At 35.7% G+C, this 25,377-nt stretch overlaps 1 protein-coding gene across 1 annotated transcript; it reads right to left on the bottom strand.

The window, feature by feature from the left end:
• Positions 1 to 6,467: 6,467 nt before the first annotated feature.
• LOC125841979 (cell division control protein 2 homolog A) lies at positions 6,468 to 24,143 on the bottom strand. The gene is made up of 9 exons (XM_049521167.1): positions 23,986 to 24,143; positions 23,212 to 23,243; positions 22,935 to 23,119; positions 21,316 to 21,436; positions 20,873 to 21,046; positions 20,000 to 20,163; positions 19,323 to 19,410; positions 19,173 to 19,226; positions 6,468 to 6,906 (listed from the first exon to the last, which is right to left on the bottom strand). The coding sequence occupies exons 2-9, from the start codon at positions 23,218 to 23,220 to the stop codon at positions 6,817 to 6,819; spliced, it is 885 nt and encodes a 294-aa protein (XP_049377124.1). The 5' UTR covers positions 23,221 to 23,243; positions 23,986 to 24,143; the 3' UTR covers positions 6,468 to 6,816.
• Between the last annotated feature and the right edge of the window lie 1,234 nt (positions 24,144 to 25,377).

Here is a 25,377-nt window from a genome sequence, read left to right as displayed (position 1 = left end):
TTGTAAGTAAATAAATTAAAAGGAAATTCTGGTTTGTGGTGGCGCCATGTAGGTGGGCCTAAGGTTCTCTTTTATATATTATATATATATATATATATATATATATATGATTTCTTTGTCTCAACTCTCTCTTTCACTACACTAAAAATATAATACTTCTCATCTACTTCTATATATATTCTTGTACACAATGCAATGGAAGGCAATCACTATTTTTATGTGAGGAATTATTTATTGCAATAAATAAGAAGATTATGAGGTAGTAAATTGCCTAAATAAATAACCTAGAGGTTACATGAATTACAAGGCATAATGAGGTAGAACATGACTTAGTGGTTACATAATCTACCTCAAGAATAACTGACCACGTTCTTATCAATTATATCCACTAAAATAATGCATTTTAAGATTAGACTTTAATATTAAAATGTTATACACTTTTACTCCAACATTTTCCCACTCATTTTAATATTAAAATAAGAAAATTTTACCAATATAATCGAAGGGAGCCTATTAAGCATAATGAAGGTGTGCTATGAATTAAACCTTCACTTAGTATAAAAGTAACATTTACTCTAAAGTCCGTAATGGTCTCAAATTTGAACAATGACTGCTTAAGGGAAATAAAGTATCACTACTTACACACAGTAATGAAGGTGTTGACATAAGTCTTTTTAGCCAGCACATTACAGCCTTGTGTTATTCCGATTTTCATAAGTATTTTTGAGAATAAGCCCAATTCTCATAGGAAGCGGCCAACTTCCACGCTCACATATGTGAAATCTGTAAAGAGTGCTCCTATAATTACAACAGCTCACCCGTACAAGGTACAAATTTTCACTAAGTTCTTAAATTCAACCTCCACAAATCATTGCAAGATAAAACTTACATCATAAAGAGAGGATAAATGCATTTCACAACAAGTCATCATATGATTCATTTTTTTCATTGAACCTGGTTATAGGATCTCTAGTCCAGAGGTTGGGTTTCCTCATATATGAATCAAAACTTATGAGCTTCAATCTCATCCCCTCGATGTGTTTCAGACTCTTTTTCTTGTCATGACCTTGGTTAGGTCTTCTACAAGATTATCACAAGTTTTGACATAATTAATATAAATGCTATACCACTAATCAATATGATCTCGCAATATTGTGTTTTATCCTCATGGGTCTGAATTTATCGTCATAATAACGATTTTTCACTCCACCAATAATATTAGTGCTATCACAATTAATCAAAATTAGAAAAAAAATATTTCTCAAAATAAAGTGTGTGAAAAAATAAAATCAATTCACTTTTTCACTGGTGGAAACTTACAAAAATTATTTTTACTTCAACCTCCATGGTTGATTTGGCAAATAATAATTTATTTTTCACATTTTCAACAAATAGCACCATGTTTGCTCATTTGATTTGCTTGTATCTGCTAAGTACTTTTACTGCAAATGCAATATCAAGTCAAGTTTTTAGTCACGTATCTCTATTAGTCTAACAAACTTCTTTTTTTTTATTTGTCATACCAGTTTCACACAATTGAATCAAAAGAAATTGCAAGACTCATACGATCAACAAAGTTGTATTTCACAATTTTTACCTAATGTGATTTGTCAAGAAAAAATTCATCACATATTTTATGATCTTTATCATTTCAAATTTAAATTTATCTCACTCAAATATTTCATTTTAATATGGCTACTCATCATTTTTTAATCATTTCATTGATAACATGTTAGAGAAAAGAAATAAGTATATATCCAATCATATGCAAACAATAACATGTGATTTATTTCAAGATAAATATATGCACTTGTACTTATATTTTTAGAGCATTACTCAAAGATGTAAAAAATCATTTTTCGTAGAGAATTATTTTTTTCACTCATGAACTCTCACTATCTCTAGAATTTCCATGAAAAGTAGTATTACTTTATTCATGAATAATATTAGGTAAGGGTAAAAAAGAAAAAAATACATCTTCTCCACTTGAACTGAGCAAGTAGAAAAATACTTTACATGCCCATCTCTTCTCCTCCATCTCTTAAAGAGATCTAGCGACAAACGTAGAAGCAAAATGATGTTGAGTGAGATCTTCTATCTCGATATCTTCATTTTATCAAACTGTAACAAAATTTGAGGTCTCCTTAAAATTATTGGTGTATACACCATAAATTAAAGTAAATTACCGTTTTAAAAAAATATTCAGATTTGAGGCGCAGATGTCTCACTTTCTTTAAAGAGATTCACGTCTATTGCGGCATAATCTACCCCGATCCAACAATATATCTCTTTGACTTGCCCCCTCCAGGATACAATATCCCAATTAACAATGCCATGTAAACATCTTATCAAATATCTAAGGTACACTAATGATACCAATATTTATAAACAATATATTTCACCAATCAATCAACCCTGGTATTAATACTCTTTTGCTACTACTAACAACATTTCACAAATTAGACGTTAAGGATCTGAATCATTCGTCGTAAGCATATAAGTTTAGACCGAATGATTTCATACTTGTACATGTGTTTTAAGTTTCATTTCTAAGTGTATGAAGTGTATCGTATATATGTGGTTTAGGGTCATAAGGCACCTCTAGCACTAAGTCCCTTTCATAGCTTTTCTATCAGCTAAGTTTTCGCATGAATTTATGCAAGAGTCAATTTCAAATGATCATATCTCTCATCATAGTAAGAGATAGGTGGCCCATGACCTACCAAATTATCTATGAGTCTTGTTTCCAAAGCCACCAAGATTGCATCAAGCCTAGTCTGGAGTAAACTGTTATGACTATTTTACTAGAGACACTCCCAGTAGAGATTTCAAACTTGATTTCTACGAACTCAAACTATGGGTGACCGTAGATTGAGCTTGTGCAATCACACTTCAGAAACTAATCTTTCGGCTTGATTTTGGGAGACCCAATCTACTGGTTTTGGATCAATCCATGGACTGTAGATTGGGGTCGTGGAATAAACTTCAGAGAGTATTTTTAGTCTGATTTTTCTCGAACTAAACCACGGGTCGTGAATCAAACCACAAGCCATAATTTGGGCCCATATAATGAACTTCTAAGACTCAAATTTTGGCGTGAATTTCATGAATGGAATTCACGGGTCGTAGATCAAACCACAGATATAGTTTGCCCTCATGAAATGTTTCGATAAATTTTTAGTCGGGGTTGTTTCAGTTTTTCCCTTTCTTTCTAAGCTTAAACCTCAATGTTTCAATATCTAATTGGGGTTTATATCATAGTATTACCTCAAAATACTCTCATATATTTCTCCCCAAGCTTAGAGCAAGAATCAAGAAGAAAAAACCTATTCTTGTTCTCCGGAGTATGTGTAACACCCCAGAAAATTTTTGAACTAAGACTCGAACCGTTCTTCGTAGTGAGTGAGATTTTACCAAGGAATTTAAAACTTCTTAAGTGTTAAGGTCACTAGATGTAGCACCTTGAGTTTCAAAAAGAATTAAATTAGAAATAGCAAAATCTGAAATTTTGCAAGTTATGCTTAAGTATGANATCTACGATTTTAGTTAGTAAGATAAAAACTAGAGCTTTTTCTCGAAAAATTCAAAATGTTCGAAATTATCTCCATATTCCTATTGTTTATTCTTGATTTCATTATAGAGATTTCAGTACTTCACATTATTAATGATCTTTGATTGTTGTTCATGCTTAAGATATCATGGATCCTTTTTTTTGTTAAGATTTATTTGAAAACCTTGACATACTATTTCTTATGCATTATTTTCACGAGTAAAGTAAATTTTAAGTCGTAAAGTAGTATTTCAGAAGAGTTTCAAGAAAGCATGAATTGCTTCATGTGCATTATTTTCAAAAAGAAAAACATAATTAGCTTTTAAAAAAGCATATCTTAATTTCGAGAAGTTACAATCAGTTGTTCATAAAAGCATAATCTTTTAAAGCAAGTTTATTAAAGTTATAAAATTTCTTTAGTATAAACTCAAGATAAAGAATATCAGTTTTCCTCTAAAGTGAACATTTTCTTTGAATGAGATATCAGACAGTTATTAAACATTATTGCATTATTTTAAGAATAGTATTAAGTACAAAGTTGCCTAAGGATTCAAATAATCTAAACCCCATAACTGCACCACCAACGTAGGATAGGATCATGTCGTTGATTCAGACGACTCCTCAAAAAGCCCTTGGTAAGAGCTTAGAAATTGAATCCATTACTTAAGTTCGTTATTTACCCTAGTAAGGTATAAAATGATCCTGACAATGTGGGCAAGATGTTGTATCATCATGAGCTCATGTGATGGTTGTATGTTAGACAAACTCTCCTAAAAAGTAAAATTATATTATTTTCAGTCATGCTATTATTGCATATATCTTAGTTATAAAGCTTTGTTGTTAAAGTACACTTGCATAATTTACTATTCAGTTTGACTTTATTTCAACTAATATTTAGAGAGTTACTCATTCAGCTCAGTTTAGTCAATTATTTATTTAGCTATTTTACATACTGTACATTTCATGTACTGGCGTCATTTAGCGTTGCATCTTTAAATGATGGTGTTTGTGATCGTCAACAAATGTTTCAGTAAGATCACTTTCCATCAGCGGCTTATTGGTGAGACCTCCTTGCTTTTGGAGGGCTCCAGTTTAACTAGTTCAGTTCATTTGATTATTAGTCATTGTTAGTAGAATAATCAAGTAGTTGTGAGTCTTAGTCATAGACAATTTTAACGAGTTAGTCAAGTCGTGGTTTTCAGATGATTTCAAACTCAATTATTATTATTATTCAGACTTTTTCAAACTTTAGATAAAGTTATTGAGATGAGTTGCTTTTATTTTAAATCATTGTGATGCTCAACTTTTATAAAGCTTCCGCATAAATTGTTCGGTCTTCCATTTTAACAATAGATGATGCTAAGAATTCTCTTGAACTAGAAATGATTTTGAGTGTCGGCCATGCCCAACATATAGACTCACGGCATGACACTAACTACCATTTATCATCTTCCTAAACCAAATCATCAATAGCATATTAGGTTCTTCAATTAAACAAAAGGAAGATATATGTGGCAAAGAATGAATTGATAGAGGTGTGGAGTTTAATATTTAAACAACTTAGAAAATATCCTTCTTGACTTCTTTGAGGATTTGGAAAATCTAACAAATATTCTTGATTAAAACTATTAATACTAATGTTAAACAATTCTAAGAAAACATCCTTCTTGAGTTCTTTGAGGATTTGGAATATCTAACAATTTTTCATGGTTAAACCTATTAATAATAATAATCAATTTTAGTTAAGACAAATTATGGATATAAACTCACTACGATTGATATCGAATACCAATTGCTCGAATTCCACTCGAAAGCTTTCAAGAGTTTGGAAATGTTCAAAAAAATGTCTAAAAGTCGACAAAGGGGTATTTATAGACTTCCCACAGGTTTACCTTACAGATATTTTTGGCATAATACATAAACATGCCCTTTAACTTAGCTTCATCTGGCATCTATGTCCTCTAGCTTTGGGTGTGCACAATTAGACACTTAAACTTGTATAAAGTTGAACAAGTAGACGCATGTGTCTTACATGACATAATACACGTAGAACATCATGTAGATGCATGTGTCTAGTTGTTCAATTTTATACAAGTTTAAGTATCTACTTGTGCAAATCCAAAGTTGAAGGGCATAGATGTCAACTAAGGCCAAATTAAAGGGCACATTTATGTATTATGTTGAAAATATAAGTATAAAGTGAACCTGTATGTGGTTTAGAACTACAAGAGTTTGAGGAGACACAAAATGGTAGTTTTTTGGCATTTTGAATGTTAAACCTTATATAACATAATTATTGTATTGTTACGCCACATTGGTCTTCAGTATAAAATAATACATCAATTAACGTATTAAATTCTACCAAATTTAGCTATACAAGACTCGGAAAACAAACCAAATATTTGATTACACAACCAGATCTTATACCACTATTTCATTCAATCCATTAAACCAAACTACCTCTTAGGTTTTAAAAAAAAATCATGATCTTTCATGACCAATCTCTCTCCTTTAATGACTTTATTTTCACCTCCTTCGTTTCTTTGCATTCACCATTTGAAGTATTTCAAAACAGTCATGAAGCAATTCGTTGATTTTTCTTCGGAAATAACACCATATCGTTTGACAATGCAATGTATCTTGGAGTGCTAGACTAAAGGACATGTTGCGTAACTTGAAAAACGGAAGCACAATGGACAATCATTTCGGAAAGAATTTTCACATTTATATGCCCCATGCTAATTAGATGAGATAATTGCATAGTCTCTAAGCAATAGATATTGGCGTACGTTGTAGGAATGTTGTTGAAATTATGAATTTTGGAACCAACAGAAACCGGAATGTAACATCAAAATAGAACTTGATATAACCAGCCTGCATCATCAAGGAATGGCACTGGCATAACCAAGGAGTCAGATAATTAACTCAAGCTTTGTTCAACTCCAGGCAAAACTATGCAAAACTTTTAATGACACACCAAATCCAATCTACTTAACATTACAGTATCCATTGTTGTATCTAAACAAGTATTCATTGTACAAGGATACTGAACCCCTGAATAGAACCAAATGGATATTACACCGGAAAGTATGCTACAACATGTGGACACGAATTGTGACCACAGATGCTGGAACATGAATCAAAACGGAATAAAAACTTGAGGGGGCCCAAAAAGGCCCTATAAAGATCACACAGATTCTCCAGAACAAAACCTTGTAGATGACGTATCAAATTTACAATAGCATTCTGGATGAAGGGGCAGAGAATCACGGCACATACCCAATATCCTTGAAGTACTCGTGCTCAAGGGCATTCCTAGCGGTTATTCTCTTGCTGGGATCCAAGGAGAGCATTTTCTGTATAAATAACAAGGGATGGCATGAGTAACATGAGGGCAAGAGATTTCTGACAACAGTGAATTCTGTGGGTATAAATATCATATAATTAAGAACACATAATCGTTGTCCATGCCTAAGAGAAGCACAAAAACACATGGAATTTGCTACAAGAAGGTATCTTGATAAGCACATAAAACACTGAAACCAGACTGTCTCATCCTCCTCAAATAAAAAATGGAAGAGAAGGACACACAATTAAATAGGAGTGAAGGGCATAGACTAAAGACACTGAAACAAACATGTGAATAAGATCATGCTCGGAAAAGAAAATGAGAAAACAGTAAACATGAGTGCAGCAATTTGAATTCCTCTACCCTTTAGAAATATTAATGGGCAAATTTCTTGCTGCAATGCATGCTTCAAATGTCAACTGGACATTGCAACTTCATGGATAAAGGTTCAAATAACCAGCTAGTTCTCTGTTAAGTCCCCCTTTTTTTTGGTGTGTACAGATGTATCTTCAAGAAGCAAAGTCTATTCCTAAGGTTTTAGATTACTTATGAGAGTCTAGTTTGATAGGTTTTTGGTGATAGACATCTCACTTGTAAGTATATGGAACTACACTTTTTGGTTCGTGTTTATAATATACCAATATGTTACCAGTTCAAAAAATATTAACCAGCTTGTTCTGGACACTATGAATATCTCAACTAGAATAGTTCTCAATGAAAATTAAGCACATATGCTGGAGATTCATTCAAAATTCACCTAATATTTATATTTATATTCTAAAGATGTATCTTTCATTGTAAGTGTTTTTTAATGAAACTAATGATATTTCATAAGGAAAGGCATCAAAGAGATGCAAAATTACAAAAGCGTAAATACAAATAACATTTAGAAAGAGTTTGTTAGAGATGTACATGTGGCTTACATTAGGGAAATTAAGGACATGTACAATGGAGCCAAAGACCCGAAAAAGAATAGTGGGAGGTAACTCAAAACACTTTTCAGCCATGAAGGGGTTGCACATGGGATCTATGTTGCTTGGACTCTTCAAAAATGTCGATGGGTGCATGTCTGATACACCAAAAGTAATGCATTTTGGAGAATCTAACATGGGTTCGGCAACTATTATGGAGAGTTTGGCAATATAGCCAGGGATCAGCCCTTTGACCTTTTTTTTTTTTTTTTTTTTAATGACAAGGGAAACCCGCTGCCGCTACCCTTTGGGTGCGCACAGGGTAAAACCCCCGCTCCTATGCAATAGCTCGCAAACCACATAGGAGAGGTAACCCGCACTAGGCAAGCCTGGTGCGACGAGCTCGACCCAGAAGGCAAACCCCTTGCTTTCACTGGCAAGGGGTTTCGAACTTGAGACCTCCAACATGGAAGTCCCAAGCTCAAACCACTGGGCCACCCCGAAGGGTCAGCCCTTTGACCATTTTTATTGCCCTAGTGATGGACAAATTGGTGCGGCATATTCAAGGGGAGGTGTTGTGGTGTATGCTATTCACATACAACACAGTATTGATCAACGAGATGCAATGTGGAGTTAACGATAGGCTCAAAATTTGGAGGCAAGCCCTAGAAGCTAAAGGTTTCAGGTTAAGCAAGAGAAAAACAAAGTACCTATTGTGCAAGTTCAATTATGTAGCATGAAGCAAAGGTGAAAGTGAAGATCAATACACAAATCATACCCATCAAATAGTTTCAAGTATCTTGGGTCTATAAACCAAAAAAAAACGGAGATTGACAAGGGTATCGCACATTGTATTTGAAAGGGGATGGGTAAAATGGAGGCTCACGTCTGAGGTACTTTGCGATAAGAATGTGTCACCAAGGCTTAAAGGTAAGTTCTACCCTTCGGGATGGCCAAGTGGTTTGAGCTTGGGACTTCCATGTTGGAGGTTTCAAGTTCGAAACCCCTTGCCAACGAAAGCAAGGGGTTTGCCTTCTAGGTCGAGCTCGTCGCACCAGGCTTGCCTAGTGCGGGTTACCTCTCCTATATGGTTTGTGAGCGATTGCATAGGAGCGGGGGTTTTACCCTGTGCGCACCCAAAGGGTAGCGGTTGTAGATTTCCCTTGTCATTAAAAAAAAAGAAAGGCTTAAAGGTAAGTTCTACCAACTGATGGAAGACCTACATGGTTGTATGGGGTAGTGTTGGCCAGTCAAGAACGCACACGTTCAGAAAATAAAAGTAATAAAGATGAGGATGTGTAGAGGGATGTCTGGACATACTATGAGACATAGTATTAGGAACAAAATTTTATAAGACGAGGTGGGAGTGGCCAAGAAAGAGAAGCTGACATAGTTTGGGCAAATGATGAGGAGGTGTGAGGATGCACTGATAAAGAGGTGTGAGAGGTTGGCTATAGTAGGTTTCAGGAGAGGTTAAAGATAGTCTGAGGAAGAACCGGGGGAGGTGATTAGATAAGACATACCATATATTTAGGCTGAGGATGGCATGGAGGTCGAGGATTAGGGTAGAAGGGTAGTAGGTAGTAGAGTATTATTGTACTTTCATCTGGGAGAGGCAATGGGCTAGTCTCTTCTTCTCCTTCTTAAGTAGTATTATTTAGTATATGTGTCGTATCTTATTCGGGTGCTTCATTTTCTTTGTTTATTTTGCTATTTGGCATTGCTATTTTCCTTCCAATCTTGCTTTGATTACACTTCTTTTGAGTCGAGGGTGTATCGAAAGCAGTCTTTCTATCGACAAAGGTAGGGATAAGATATGCAGAAATCATGCACTCCCCAGACTCCACTTGTAGACTACAACCAGGTATGTTGTTGCTAATTATAGGGATCAACTTAGTCCATAAAAAATGGTTAAGAAAACATTTAGCTTTGAGAGAGTGATTTTGGAGTTGAAATTTCATCAAAACATCTTCGGTTCCTTTTATTCAACAAACACCAAAAAATAACTACAATAATCATCAACCAAATATTCTTGAAGGCCTTACCAATTCCCCGTAGACTACAACCTCAACATACCTCTCATATATTCTAGCATGACACATTCAAACCAAAATTACAATAAAGTATATCTCATAGGTTAGTGGTTAGTGGTCACTGGGCAACGTAGGAACAAGTGACCGACATTTTTTGGACTTTCCTTGCTTGAGACTATCTTGTGTTAATCATGCTTCATTTAGAGCATTCAACGAAGCATATAACCTTGTCTTCCATATTAAACTTCTATGGTCAGACGCCATTAACCTTATTCTGAGTACAAATATGCTTGTGGCAATCTTTCAATGTGAAAATGTTCTTGTTTCCCCAATTCTGAGTGTTAGGTAGGTTCTCATAAATGGTGAACCACTTTATGTTGGCTCACGTCATCAAGCTTTCCTTTTTCCAATCTTGTGTAGACTTCGGAGTTGCACATCCCAATATTGCCAAGTCTATTCTAGGAAATCAAAAGTCCTTATTTAGGGAAATTTGGGATAGGGAGAGGTATTCAAACATGAATGGAATGTTTCACATCATTTTGTATGCCCAAATTTTAATGCGAACACCATTACAAGCTTTAAAATGAGCATTATGGAAAACTCACTCCCCAATTTGTTGATATACTTCCATGGCCCAATGCCTTAACTACACAAGGTACATTGGCAATTTTGGTGCTCTAATTGTCGTTTATCATGTGTATGGTAATGTGGAATAAGATTATTGAATAATTTCATTCATATCTTTCTATGTCATGTACATGGCTTTATATATACATAAAAGATTGTGGAATAGAATCACCTAAATCTTTACATTAAGAGAAAGAATCAGAGATATGATATTCTAGATTACCACAATTATACTAAGATCTTAGAGGGTCATATCTTGATATGAAGAATATCTTCTCATCTTAGAGGATCACATCTTTGATGACAAGAATATCTTCTTGGAAATCCTCCATCAGCCAACACTCCCCCTCAAGCGGGTGAATGGATATCTTCCATTCCTAGCTTGCTTATTAGATCTTGAAACATATTGTTTGGCAATCCTTTTGTTAAAACATCAGCAACCTGATCTTTTGTAGATACAAATGGCGTACAAATGAGTCCGTTATCTAATTTCTCCGTAATGAAATGTCTGTCTACCTTAATATGCTTAGTGCGATCATGTTGTACAGGATTATGAGCTATACTTATTGCTGATTTATTGTCACAATATAGCCTCATAGGTCCTTCCCATCTTATCTTCAAATCATCAAGGACTATCTTTAGCCATAACAACTCACAAACTCCCATCGCCATGGATCTAAACTCAGATTCTGCACTTGATCTAGCTACTACATTTTGTTTTTTACTCCTCCAAGTCACCAGATTTCCTCCTAAGAAGGTGCAATATCCAGAACTTGACCTTCGATCCACTAATGAACCAGCATAGTCCGCATCTGTATAAGCTTCTAAAACCATGTTTCCTCCTCTTTTGAATAATATTCCTTTTCCTGGACTTCCTTTAAGATATTGTAGAATCCGGTTGACAGCTTGAAGATGCATTTCTCTAGGATCATGCATAAATTGGCTAACAACACTTACAGCAAATGCAATGTCCGGCCTTGTATGGGACAAGTAAATCAATTTCCCTACAAGCCTTTGATACAAGCCTTTATCTACCACTGAATCTTCTGGAGCATTGCACAATCTATGATTGTATTCAATTGGTGTAGCCACTGGTTTACACCCTAATTTTCCTGTTTCTTTCAACAAATCAAGCACATATTTTTGTTGGGAAATAAAGATTCCTTGTTTTGAGTGTGCCACTTCGATTCCCAAAAAATACTTTAATTTCCCAAGCTCTTTGATGTCAAATTCCTTGAGTAAACACTTCTTCAAATTTTGTATCTCCTCTGAATCATCACCTGTTACTATGATGTCATCCACATAAACCAACAATGCTGTCACTTTTCCTATTTTTGAGTGTCGTATGAACAAGGTGTGGTCTCCTTGACTTTGTCGATACCCTAGCTTGATCATAACCTTTGTAAATCTTCCAAACCATGCACGAGGTGATTGCTTTAATCCATAGAGTGCCTTCTTCAGTCTACACACCATTCCCTTCTTGCTTTCAAAAGCAGGTGGCACCTCCATATAGATCTCCTCATCTAAGTCTCCATGTAAAAAGGCATTTTTTACATCAAATTGTTGTAGGTTCCAATTAAAAACTGCAGCCAATTATAATAAAATTCTCACTGTATTCATTTTTGCCACTGAGGCAAAAGTCTCCAAATAATCAATTCCATAGGTTTGTGTATAACCCTTTGCTACCAAACGTGCTTTATATCTTTCTATGGACCCATCTGACTTATATTTCACAGTAAACACCCATCTGCAACCGACCAACCTTTTTCCTTATGGTAATTCCACAATATCCCAAGTTTTGTTTTTCATCAATGCTTCCATTTCTACCTTCATAGCTTTCTCCCATTCTTTATTTCCTAATGCTTCAGACAAATTTCTGGGGATAGGAATTGTGTGGAGGTTACAGAGAAAAGCTTTATGACTTAGGGATAGATTTTGATATGTCATGGAGAGGCTCAAAGGGTGTTGTGTGCAAGTTCTGGTTCCTTTTCTGATTGCAATGGGAAGGTCAAGGACATTAGGTTGGTTAAATTCTTCTTCATGATCAGTTTGGTTTGGTGTTTCTGACGGTTCAACAAGTTCAGGATGGGTATCAGGAGCAGTAACCTGAGGAGATGATTGCAACCGAGTAGTTTGATCAGTTAGTCTCTTTCTTCTGGAATATACCTGCAATGGTAGATTATTTTCTAGAATTCCATTATCTATATTTGGATTAGGAGACTCAATGGGTTCATGTGGATTTAGAGACTCAGGTGACTGTAGAAATGGTGACTCAGGCAAGGATTTGGCACGACTAGAAATGGACAAATCAAACAGTGACAAGTCTAGAGGTTCCTTTCCCTTCTGTGACTCCCCCTGATTGTAAGAATGATTAAAAAAGGATTCACTCTCATCAAATATGACATCTGCGGAAACAAAGAATTTCTTTGATGATGGTTGATAACACTTGTAACCTTTTTGAGTAGGAGAATATCCTATGAAAACACACTTAAGAGCACGTGGGTCTAATTTGCCTCTATTTTGAGAATGAATGAACATAGGCAACACTTCCGAAGATTCTAGGAACCAATTTATTGGAAATTTCAAAATTTGGAAAGAAATTCCTAAGAGTATCAAGCGGACTTTGAAAGTTCAGAATTCTTGATGGCATTCTGTTACTAAGATGTGCAGCAGTTAGGACAGCTTCCCCCCAATACTGTTTTGGCACCTTTTTGTGAAACAATAATGATCTAGTAATATCAAGTAAAAGACCATTTCTTCTCTCTGCTATCCCATTTTGTTGAGGAGTATTGACACATGAAGATTCATGAATAATTCCCTCTTTTTGGAAGAAAACAGAGAGGTTTTGATTGAAGTAGTCCTTGGCATTATCGGATCGAAATCTTTTAATTGGCACATCATATTGGGTTTTGATCATATTAAAAAAGGTAGGAAGAATTTGACTGACATCTGATTTTTGCTTTAGCAAATAGATCCACGTAACTCTTGTACAATCATCAATGAATGACACAAACCATCTAGCACCAGAAATATTAGGAATGGGAGAGGGTCCCCAAATATCACTATGAATAAGAGAGAATGGAGTTTGACATCTTTTGTGACTAATTGGAAAGGAAGTACGTTTGTGTTTTGCAATTTCACAATCATCACAATGAAAAGACTCAACAATCAAATCTTTGAACAAAGATGGGAACATCCTTTTGATTACATAAAAGGAAGGGTGACCTAACCGACGATGATAAAGCCATACTTTCTCTTTATTGGACATGATAGATTCAGACAAGAATGAACTAGACAAGGAATTCTTAGATATATATTCACCATTGTGGAAATCCAAACAATAAAGACCACCTTTCTCACTAGCACGCCCAATCATCTCCTTCGTGTTCTGTTCCTGAAATAAGCAATATGAAGGGAAGAAAGTTACTTGGCATTTGGAATCTTTGGTGAGTTTCTGGATAGAAATGAGATTTGCAGATAACTTTGGGATATGAAGGACATCTTTAAGTATCAAGGATTTTCCAAGTGGTATGTCTCCTTGCCCAGCTACAGTAATAACTGAACCATCAGCTATAGTTATTTTTTTATAGCTAGGACAAGGGGAATATGATATGAAGAGATGAGAGAGACTAGTCATGTGATCAGTTGCCCCGGAATCAACCACCCACGTTGGAGAAAGTTTGTCTGAGACATTAGTAATAAAAGAGTAAGAAATACCTGTGAAGGCCAATGAACAACTACCTGTTGAAGCTGAATGTTGCAAATCTCCAATTGAAACTGTAGAGTTATTCTCTACGGTTGCAGAAACATTTTCAGAGACTGGAATATTTGCGGCAGTACCATTTTCAGACATGGTTTGGGCAGATAAAGATAGCAAAATGGGATTTTTCCAAGATAGGATGAATAAAATTGGCCAGGAATAAGCCTAAAGCTCTGATACCATGTGGAATAAGATTATTGAATAATTTCATTCATATCTTTCTATGTCATGTACATGGCTTTATATATACATAAAAGATTGTGGAATAGAATCACCTAAATCTTTACATTAAGAGAAAGAATCAGAGATATGATATTCTAGATTACCACAATTATACTAAGATCTTAGAGGATCATATCTTGATATGAAGAATATCTTCTCATCTTAGAGGATCACATCTTTGATGACAAGAATATCTTCTTGGAAATCCTCCATCAGCCAACACTAATCAACATAAAGATTTAACATGAAAAAATCCTTGCTCACAGGAGTCAAAAACCATGACTTACCCCAATAGGATTTCCCTCAAATCTTCACTAAGAACTTGAGCGGTTTTAGATTACAAGTTTACAACTCTATTACAAAAGGAACCAACTCTATAGTACCTTTCCTTTATACAATCTCCCTAATTATAGTTACTTCTTTCAAGTCTCTACCTCTATTAAGAAAGCACTTTACAACTCAATGCAACACACAATACAAATCCTCTATGAATGTAAGAGATTGCAATTTCAGAACAAAGAATCAAACGAGACAAGAATAGTAAGCAATAATTTTCTCAAGAACAAGTTCTTCTGTGTTGTCAGTTGACTCCCTCACACGAAGACATTTTGAATATATTCTCTATTTGTTTAGTGGTGTCTCTTGCGCATATCTTTACCAGCATCAGTGTGGTACTTCATGTAGGAGTAGGAATAGCCATTTCTTGTCCTCCAAATGCAAAGAAGAATTGGTTCAAAAATCCAAGAACCTAATCCAGGTTTATGTTGGTTTCCATCACGTGTCAGCCTCCACTTGTTTTCTCCTATTTCCAAAGGCCTTTCCATTTGTGCAAATATGATAATGTTTCTTGTTTCTTGTTATTTGATCCATGCGTTCAGTCGTTAAACCAAATTCCTCAAGAAATACTTCATGCACTTAGAATGTGCTTTGCATCTAATTTATAGTCTTCTCAAGTCTACCATGAAGGACCCGGTTCCTTCACTTCATGCAATATACTTCTGCAAACCAGTTCTTTTCTTAGACATGTTAAGGAATTCGTTGTTTGTTATAAACACTACCAGCCCTTATTTGAGACATGTTTAGAAATTGGTTCTTGTATCATGTTTGTTATGTTTGTTAATCATGAAAACTTCACATGTAATATAACTCAACGTTATTCCTCCTTTTTGATGATGACAAACCCATAACAAAACCATAGTAGTCGCATGTGTACTCCAGTGCAATCTGTCCCCTCAGAACCAGCTTTGATCAGCATATAGTGAGATGTGTGATCTTACCCAAGTCCATCTACAGACTAACCTTCAACTCATCACAACCTAGTAGGTGGCTAGGTTATGGGAACCTAATCATATTCAGTCATCACTCTGCATAGGGACCAAGTTTGTTGATTAACAACATTCTTGAAATTTTGCATCTGTGTCCTCATGGAATTTAGTGCACGGTGAGTGACCCTCCTCTAATTTCTCCCTTTTGGCATCATCGAAAAGCATCTTCTACGATAGAATATAACCAATCATTGAGAGAATGAGAAGGTTCATAATCCATCTTGAGCAGTCCAAGCTCTAAGCGATTTCTTCCAAAGTGGTCCCTACTCAAAGCTTTAATGAATATGTTAGTAATCTGCTCGTCAATCTTGCAAAATTCCATAGAGATGTGCCTTCAATACATTGTCTCTTCAAAATGTGGTGTCTAACATCAATATGTTTTATTCTCTTGACGAACTATGCTTTTTGCCATGTTCAAGACACTCGTATCATCACAAAAGTTTGGAAGCCGTTTAATCATTACACCATAATCTTAAGTTGTTGTTTGATCCATAGTAGTTGTGCACAACAGGAAGCAGTACCTGCATACTACCCTTCTATAGTAGATAACGCCACAGAATTTTGCACCTTTGTTGCCCAAGAAATCAAGCATGGTCCTCGACAGTAAGCCATCCCATACGTGCTCTTCCTATCCTTGAAGCATTTAGCATAGTCAGCATTTGCATATCCTATTAGCTCAAAAGGTCCTCCGGATGGGTACCAAAGGACCAGGTCCTATGTACCTTTAATATACCTAAGTATCCTCTTCACAGTTTTCATATGAGAATCCTTTGGACAAGATTGAAATCTGGCACAAAGACCAACACATATCAAGCCTGCTAGCATTCAAGTATAACAAAGATCCAATCATACCCCTGTACTTCTTTTCTTCAACCAAGGGACTTTCGTCTTGTCAAGTCGAGTGGCAGTTTCTATAGGATTATCAATAGTTCTATAGCACTTGGAATCTACTTTGCATCTGATCAATAGTATTCTCCAGTCTACTCTGAAGGACCTGGTTCTTTCACTTTATGCAGTGTACTTCTGGTTCTTCCTGTAGACATGTTAAGGAACTGGTTCTTCAGTAGTTGTTTGTTATAAACACTACCAGTCCTTTTTTGAGACATGTTTAGAAATGGTTCTTGTATCATATTTGTTAATCATCCAAACTTCACATGTAACATAGCTTAATACCTTCATTTCCCCTCAACTAGACCACCTATTCCCTCATATTTGATAGATCATATTTGTTGGCATATTGTCCATTTTGGTTTCCTAAAGACACAATACAGTTGTTTTCCCTTTTCGAACTAGAGTCTTTATTCTTATAATGTAGACCCCTAATATTCCAGCTGAGAACTTTGATTTTCATTGGACTCTACCTTGTAGTACTGTCCCTCTTTTTTACTGCCATCAACATAACTAATAGAACATATTAAATGCTCCTCTTCTTTGTATCTGAATCTCGTCTCTAATCCATTCTCAGAACTAAGTCTAAAATCTCATGTTCACAGCTATCAAATGCCTTGCATACTTTTCTCATTACTAGAAAGCACATTTTGAAGTCTCAATTACTGCAGGTTGCTGAATTTCTTGCAATTGCAATAGCAATGGTTGTCTTCATGCCAAGGTAGGAAAGCTGAGAGCATGTCGCTATAAGAAGAATTGTAGTCAATCTATGACAAGCTAAAACAGTTGAAGCAATATCAGACCATATCAGGTTGAAAGTCCCTTGAGATTGTTAATGAAGGTTTCAGCTTCATTATCTGCTTTCAGGGTGATTAACGTTGATAATTACATGCAGTGGTGGTTCGGTGATGATGTTGCTTTCAGCCTAAGTCTGCATAATTCCTGTTGGTGAGACATAGGTGGTGATCAGAGTCTTCTTGGACTTATTTTTGCTAACATGGTTCGGCCAAAGTTGTTTTGGGTCTCTATTTCAGTACGGACTTGCCTTTATGATCTTTGTATGGGCATTCCTTCATGGGACTTTAAAGTAATATAGGTAATCTGAACCACAACCCAATTTGGATTTCTCCTTGCCCTTACTTAGACCACTATGCTCAGTGGATCGGGTATTGTTTAAGACCCGACCCAGCTGATTTGAATTGAAGTGCTCCTTGGCCACCTGGTTACCCACATACATCAATTGGACAGGACACTTCATCTGCTAACTCTGATGTGTTTACCACTGTTTTGACCATCAACTCCCCAATATCTTTTTCTCCAGTCAGTTTTGAGGCACTAATAGGCTTTGGTGTGGAGCGATGTCTTTTAAAATAGAAATTTCATACCTCCAGTGCTCTATGTCTAGCTCAATTTTCACTGGGCATTTATATGCAGAGTTATTGACACAGATACTCACCCAACGGTGATGATTCTGGTGCTCTGTATCCTAAACCACCGTAGAGGTCTCCAATAGTTTAAAGAATCTAGTCTCCATGCATAAAAGGAACCCCAAAAGCTTCATCCATTTATTCTATGAAATCTGGCTGACCTACTTAGGGCTTGTAACTGGTGACTACCATTCTAAAGCTAGACGCCGTCCATTCCACAACCAATCGTGGTGAACCCTCAACACGTCTTGTCCCGAAGGTAGCTCAATAAGAAATTGGTTGTGAGTGAAACGAATGACTTTCATACCAGTGCAGACCTTCCATCTGTCCAAAAACAATTTTAATCACTTCCTGTTGGGATTGTGATTGAATGGATCATTGACAGTTCCAACTATGCATCTCGAAAAGAGCTGCTGACTGTTGCCATCTGTTTCTGGATTGACCTTGACCACATTATTGACCACCATAGTGAGGCATTCCATCATCTTCAGTCATTGTGTAAGCTTAGCAGTGTCAAAATAAGACCTCGTTTGCGTATCGACCTGCTTGAATCAGCGTGATGTTTTCTTCCACAGAAAGTATAATCTGGCTCCCGGATAATCATTGTTGATTACCTGTCTACCAGCAATGTTTCAATTCGAATGTATCAGCTGTAAAAATTGAAACTTAGAAAGGCTCAGTAAATATATGCTTGTGACTTCCTCCCCCATCGTCTGTAATATTTCCCTGTTCCTTTTGATGTTTGTTTGAGAGTATCGCATACTCATCTAAAGCTTACTATGCCTATTTATTTATTTTTAGAATGTAAAGTTTACTCCGCCTATTTTAATTCTTCTTGAAATTCCCCTGCTTCTTTCGATTAACACGAATCAGCCATCCCCTGAATTGGTAAGTTCAAATCATTTTTCCATAAAAAGAAATAGGCCTGGCTTTCCATGAGTGCTAAAAAATGGAGTTTTAAACAGAGGGAAACTTTGCCAGAACATATTTCAGAGAGAAAAAGATTTGGCACATTTCCCAAGATAGAAAAAAAAATCCCGATGTTTTAATCTTTCATTTGTAATTTATAAAAAAACTTACACCAAGAAGATCAAGGCCTGCTCCATCAACATTTGGTACAATAATTGCCAGGTCCTGCAAGTATGAGGGGATCCAATGAAGTACTTTGCAGAGTGAGATCCTAGAAATATGGACAGGAAAATCAAGTAAAAACAAAGAGAAATAAATTACCTTAGGAGGCCATTTTGGGAAGGCAGATTTGTAATCAGGTAGAGAAGTCACTCCAGGCCATGTATCCTCATTTGGAGTACCCATCACTCTTCATACAGAGGAAATTAGAGAACATCAAATAAAGGGGAAAATCTAATAACGTAAAGCAGAAGGAACAAAACACTGAAACTCCTTAATACAAGAAAGCTCACTAAGAACTTATGGTCATTTTTTTTATAGATATTATAGCCATGAACCTATACAGAAAAAGATAAACCATAGCATAAACCCAATTTTGAAACCTTTCTGCATCCCATAAGCAGTAAGAAAAGATAGAATAATTGACAGATAAAAATGCAGGTTAGCATGAACAAACGAAGATCACAATCATAGATTGAACAGCTAAAACTACAGTTACAGAGAACTTGAAACCAAAGTTTGTCCAGAAACCCCATTCCAATCATCTTTGTTCTTCCCTTTGCCTTTATTTAGTCAAGGATTTTGGACTATGGTGCATGACAAGGGAAGTGTAAAGTTTCATGCTCATCTCCTTCTGAGAAGGAACTGGAACGGTCAACAACAGGAAAACAAAATTTTACTTTATGAAACCATGTCAATGACCATCATCAAAGCATTAGCGTGTACATTTTATTTGTCAGTAATAAAGCATCAACAAAAAGCCATGTATATATTGACACCTGAAAATCTTGAAAAGTTCATCAATCTCAGAGTCACCAGGAAACAGAGGGCGCTGATTCACCATCTCAGCAAATATGCAACCAACTGACCACACATCAACAGGAGTAGAGTAATGGCGTGATCCAAGCAGTATTTCTGGTGCCCTGTACCACAATGTCACCACCTAAAACATGAAAATCAATCATCAAAGTTAAAATGAGACAACATATGGATAAACCCTCAAATGGGTTCTGGATCTTAAAGAAGCAAATATAAAAGATATAGACTCTACTTTTTAGACAATTGATGGACAAAGCTTGGAATCCTAGGGAAAAACAATTCTTAATTGTTGGTATAAAATATAAAGCAGCTGATTCAATAAAGTAGGTTGCAATAAGGTCCCAGTGTCATTATTATGTTACTAAGAAATGGCTAGGTGGGCTTTTAGTAGCGCCCTTAGAATCTACACCCTTTGAAGCATCAGTGGCATGTTGAACCATGACTGTCAGCGGTGAGAGGTGCCCCTAAAGTGATGCCACGGAGATAGTATTAAACAAAAATACGTTATTGTGATGTAGCCTGTACAATTACAGGTGGGATGTTCAATACCAATTCTTATAGTATTGTTTGGGGAGTCGATAAGCTAATTCTTGAATTATCAGCAAAACTAATAGAATAACTTAAAGCCATAAATGTTTAAGGAATACTACATAGAGAAAGAGCTTTTTCAGTTAGACAAATTGGATAAAATATTAAAGAAGATATCAGACATGAAGCAAGTTTCGGAGTCATAGATAACCACTTCTCGGGCTTGAAATGGAATACAAGATAAGGTAATAACAATAAGACAAGGTTCAGCACATCTTAGAGAGAACAAAAAACCATGTTTGTACCTCGTGAGTGAAAGTTCTGACAGGAATACCAAATGCTCTAGCCAAACCAAAGTCTGCCAGCTTTAAAGCATTTGTACGTCGATCTATCAGCAAGTTCTGAGGCTTCAAATCTCGATGAAGAACTCTATGAGAATGACAATAAGCAATACCACGGAGTATTTGATACAAGAACATCTGCAGAATTGAAAAGATCACTTAATTGCTGACAACAAGCAAGAAGCCTGTGAAACTGATAAACGTAACCACTCAAGTAGCACTTAATCAAATTATAAATCAAATAATCTTTGTTTTCAAGTATTTTTCTTAGCTCATCACCCTCCCTCTTGAAGTTAAAACTGTAAATAGAGCTGCAAGTTATGACCAGCTTCCTGATGAAGCAACAAAAAATGGCTAACACACAGTGACAAAGCAAACCTCCAATGTATAATAGAGATTTTACTCACTTTAACCAGATGTGGATCCTTAGAGAATTCAGGACACGAATCCATGTGCTTCTTCAAGTCCAAGTCAAGATATTCAAACACTAGATACAATCGCTTTTCACTGTGCACCACATCCTGCAACCTGTCACCAATAAGAAGAAAAGGAACTTTCTTGGATTTGCAGAAGATACTGGTACAAACTAGAGAAACAGCTTTCCCATGTTACAAAAAAAAATGATTTCACATTGCAACTGAAGGTACAGATGTGTACTCTGTGAATCTGTTATCTGCTCTCTAATTTATTCTAATTCAATCTGCCAAACAGAAGACTAGCCCCCATCACACAGATCCTCTGGCTTCCACTCATGGCATCCTCCCACACACACACACACCATCCTAAGGAGGTCTCTTTTGCACTAACAATTATTATTCAAAAGAATAATCAAATGGCAGTCCAAGAATCTTTCTACTTTTACTTTTACACTATCATCATTCAGAAAGCAACTGAATATTTCAACCGGCTTCTAAACCTTAGTCTTATAAGGTCAACCGTTTCTAAACCTTTCAGATATACAAACTCTAAATTATATTATACTGTTTGATGTTCAAAACCACAAGACAGGTCAACAAAATAAAAAAATGAAGTTTAGAAACAAGGTCTAGCTAATATACAAACATTTGAGGGGAAAAACTAAAAGCTTAATTACTCCTAAAAAATTTCTATCCACTAATGGAGGAATGACTGATGAACTTCTTGGTTTTTCAAATATTCTACCTTCAAAAGAAAATATGTGGTCTAGTAGTCAATGAAGTGGGTTGAGTAGGTCTCAGGTTCACATCACATCCCAACAGATGCAAAAACACTAGGTGAATTCCTATCTCTCGCAGCCTTGGTGGAAATTTTTACCAGATACATGTGATGACGAATTATAGTAAGTATCCCGTGGATTTAGTTAAGGCGCGCGCAAGTTGGTCCGGACAGCACGGTTATAAAAGATTATTGGCTATTGCAGGACCCAAAATGTGTAGATGTGGTATTGATAAATACATGAACAATGTATACAGTACTTCAAAACTAAATAAGTTGTTGAAGTTTACAATTGTAGAATCCAAGTTATACCGTATGGCTGTACCTTCCATACTAGAAGTTGCCTACAAAGTATTGGAGTATAACCATTACAAAGTAGAAGTTATCAAACCCAATCAAACTTGAACAAGAGTTGGATATAGAGTGGTAAAGAACGGAGGAACAATATATCCCATGAGGATTCCTCCAGATAAATTAAAGCAACAAATTTCAACTGCTAGATCCTGTCCCGATGGCCCAAAGTAAGATGCATGGGAAAAGATTATCTTCATCAGGGATTACAGTATTCAAAGAAAATAGGTATTTAAGAGAAATTTTCACAAATTGGTAAAAAGGAACAGCACCAAGGCCAGAAAGCAATATGAAATTTAAAATAATGAAGGTCCTGCATAAATTTTTAATAGAGGATCACTAGGAAATAGAAATAAACCGAAGTTCACATATAATCAACCTCGCACTGATAGCATAACCACAAGAAACCAAAGCAGGGTCCAAATTACACTCTATAGCAATCACAACAATACAGTTGCATAGTAATATCATAAAATTATACCTCACAATATTAGCATGTTGCATCTCTTTCAAGAGAGAGATTTCTCTAATAGCTGTGCTTGGTACCCCCTCGTCTTCCTGCTCCAACCTTATTTTCTTTAGTGCAATAGTTTCATTAGTTACACGGTCACGAGCCTTGTACACTACACCATATGTTCCTTCCCCAATCTTCTCAACTTTTTCATACTGCAATTACTCCCAAAATCACAATCAACATAAGAATAACCCTAAACCCAAAAGCAACTAAAGTCTAAAGATACAGATAATAACTCCTTTACCTGGTCCATCTAGTTCAAACTCAATGGACTCCCTGAAAAAGAAAGCAGTCGAAACACAAGAAAAATCTCAGACAGCAAAGTAGTAAGCAAATAAAAATATATATATATATATTGTAGCATATATTAATTCTTACAATGGAGAGGTAATCCAAAAACATAGTACACATTCAACTATCAACTATCGAAGTAACATTTTAAACACATTTCACCTCAATGCAGATACAAGCAAGTTCTTTTAATTGCAGTTTTCGCTTGAAGCACAGAAAACGCTTTACTGCAAACTTTAGTGTTCGGTACCTGATATTGTTAAAATGTTTTCTCCATGTAAACTTGCAACTTCACACTTGGAAACTATTGGTAGAGAGTTAAAGAGATAACATGAATTAGGGAAAATCAATTTCAATTGGTCTCAGTGTTGTAAGATAAGAATGCCTTTCAATCAAAGCAAGTGTCTTCAATTACAAACATCACATTTTTTAACACAACTACATCAGAGATCCCCAATTCAATCAACACAATAATGAACTCTAAGCATAGAAATTAACCACGAATAGATAATTGAGAAAACAGAACATGTATGGAAATAAATATGCTACATTATTAAATTTCCGCAGTAATCAGTAGATAAAATCTAATAAAGCTTCGAATCTATCGATTTACATACGAAAACAACGAACAGAAATGGCAGAAAGTTTAAGTCATGTGTATACTATGGTGAAGTGGTGCGTTGCCATCGGAGTATAAATGAAAACGGAGTGGAGAATGTGGAGTCACCTTTGGTCGGGAAAAGAGGACGAAATCGCCGTCGTGAAGCGGAGGAGGAGGCGACAGGCAAGTGTCGGCGTACTTCTATGGTTCTACCAAAACGTTTGGACTACAGTCAACTTTACTCTTCTTTTTTGCTTCTATTTGCACAGGAGGCCAAAATGCATTTCATCATTTCATTGCTTCTTCTTTTTTTTTTTTAACTTCTCCTTCATTTCCTTTTAATAATGTAATTTTTAGTTTTTGTTTAATTAAAATTTAGGAAAAAGGATAAATATATCCTCGAACTATCGTAAATGGTATGTAGATATCATCCATCATACTTTTGGTCATTCGTGTCTCTGTCGTCCAAAAACTAGAGCATATATATATTTCACTCTAACAGAAGACTAAATAGGGACACGTGGCGCAATCTTATCCGTCGATCCGATATTTCATAAATGTCGGGTCGGTGGATAAGATTATGACATGTGTATGTCCGTTAGTATAAAGGGTATATATGTTTTAGTTTTTGGACGGCAGGGGCACCAATGTCCCAAAAGTATGATGGAAGGTATCTACATACCATTTACGATAGTTCGAGGGTATATTTGTCTTTTTTCCCTTAAAATTTATATGAATACTTCTTTTTAAAATAAAATTAAAGGTAAGGCTAGAGGGCCTCACAACATAAAGCACATTATTATTGGTGTTAATTACTCGTTGAAAAGAGTAGTTTTTGAAATTACATTTTCTGCTAGTTAATTATTCTGGATACATGTATCTGACGACTCAAATATATATATTGCGAGTCATATTAGGTGTAATTTGTATATTGTATTCAAAGTGTGATTCACATGTATTTGATATACACCAACTCTATCTCTCGCCTATCTCTCTCGCCCCTCTCCTTCATTGTATATTTATTTAACAATGTATTTGAATTTCATAATTTTATGTATTTTGTGTATCCAGTATCAATTTCAGGTATCTGCGTATTCAAAATCAATTTCATCTAGTGTTATCCTGTAACATCCCAAAAACTTCTAAGTTAAGACTCAAACCATTCTTCATTGTGAATAAGATTGTACCAAGTGATTCTAAATTTTCTTAGGTGTTAAGATCACTAGAATTCCCTAGCATAAAGTTGAGTTGAAAACTTTCTTTCCAATTGAATTTCACTATGAGATTTTTCTTGGGTCAACTTCAATCGACCATATCTTTTAGCACATAAAGAATTGGGTGGCCCATGAGCTATCAAATCGAAGGTCTTGACTCCTCTTTCCAACGCCACCAAGTTTGCTAAATTTTGAGCTCCGAGTAAAACGTTATGTCGAGTGAAGCCTCTCAATTTAAGGTTTTTCATTCGTTTTAGAAAGGGTATTTTGGTCTTTTCCTTTTCCCCACTTGTCTTAGCATGTT

The sequence above is a fragment of the Solanum stenotomum genome, chromosome 10, assembly GCF_019186545.1.
Source record: "Solanum stenotomum isolate F172 chromosome 10, ASM1918654v1, whole genome shotgun sequence".
Classification (NCBI taxonomy): Eukaryota; Viridiplantae; Streptophyta; class Magnoliopsida; order Solanales; family Solanaceae; genus Solanum; species Solanum stenotomum.
Note: the sequence above shows the minus strand (reverse complement) of the source record. Positions and strands in the feature narration are given on the sequence as shown.

What these genes read in the sequence shown, in the direction of transcription:
- LOC125841979 (XM_049521167.1), bottom strand. An exon ending in GAACTTTTCAAGATTTTCAG is followed by an intron (nt 19,411 to 19,999) that starts GTGTCAATATAT and finishes CTCTGTATGAAG; the next exon opens with AGTGATGGGTACTCCAAATG. An exon ending in TCCCAAAATGGCCTCCTAAG is followed by an intron (nt 19,227 to 19,322) that starts GTAATTTATTTC and finishes TCATACTTGCAG; the next exon opens with GACCTGGCAATTATTGTACC.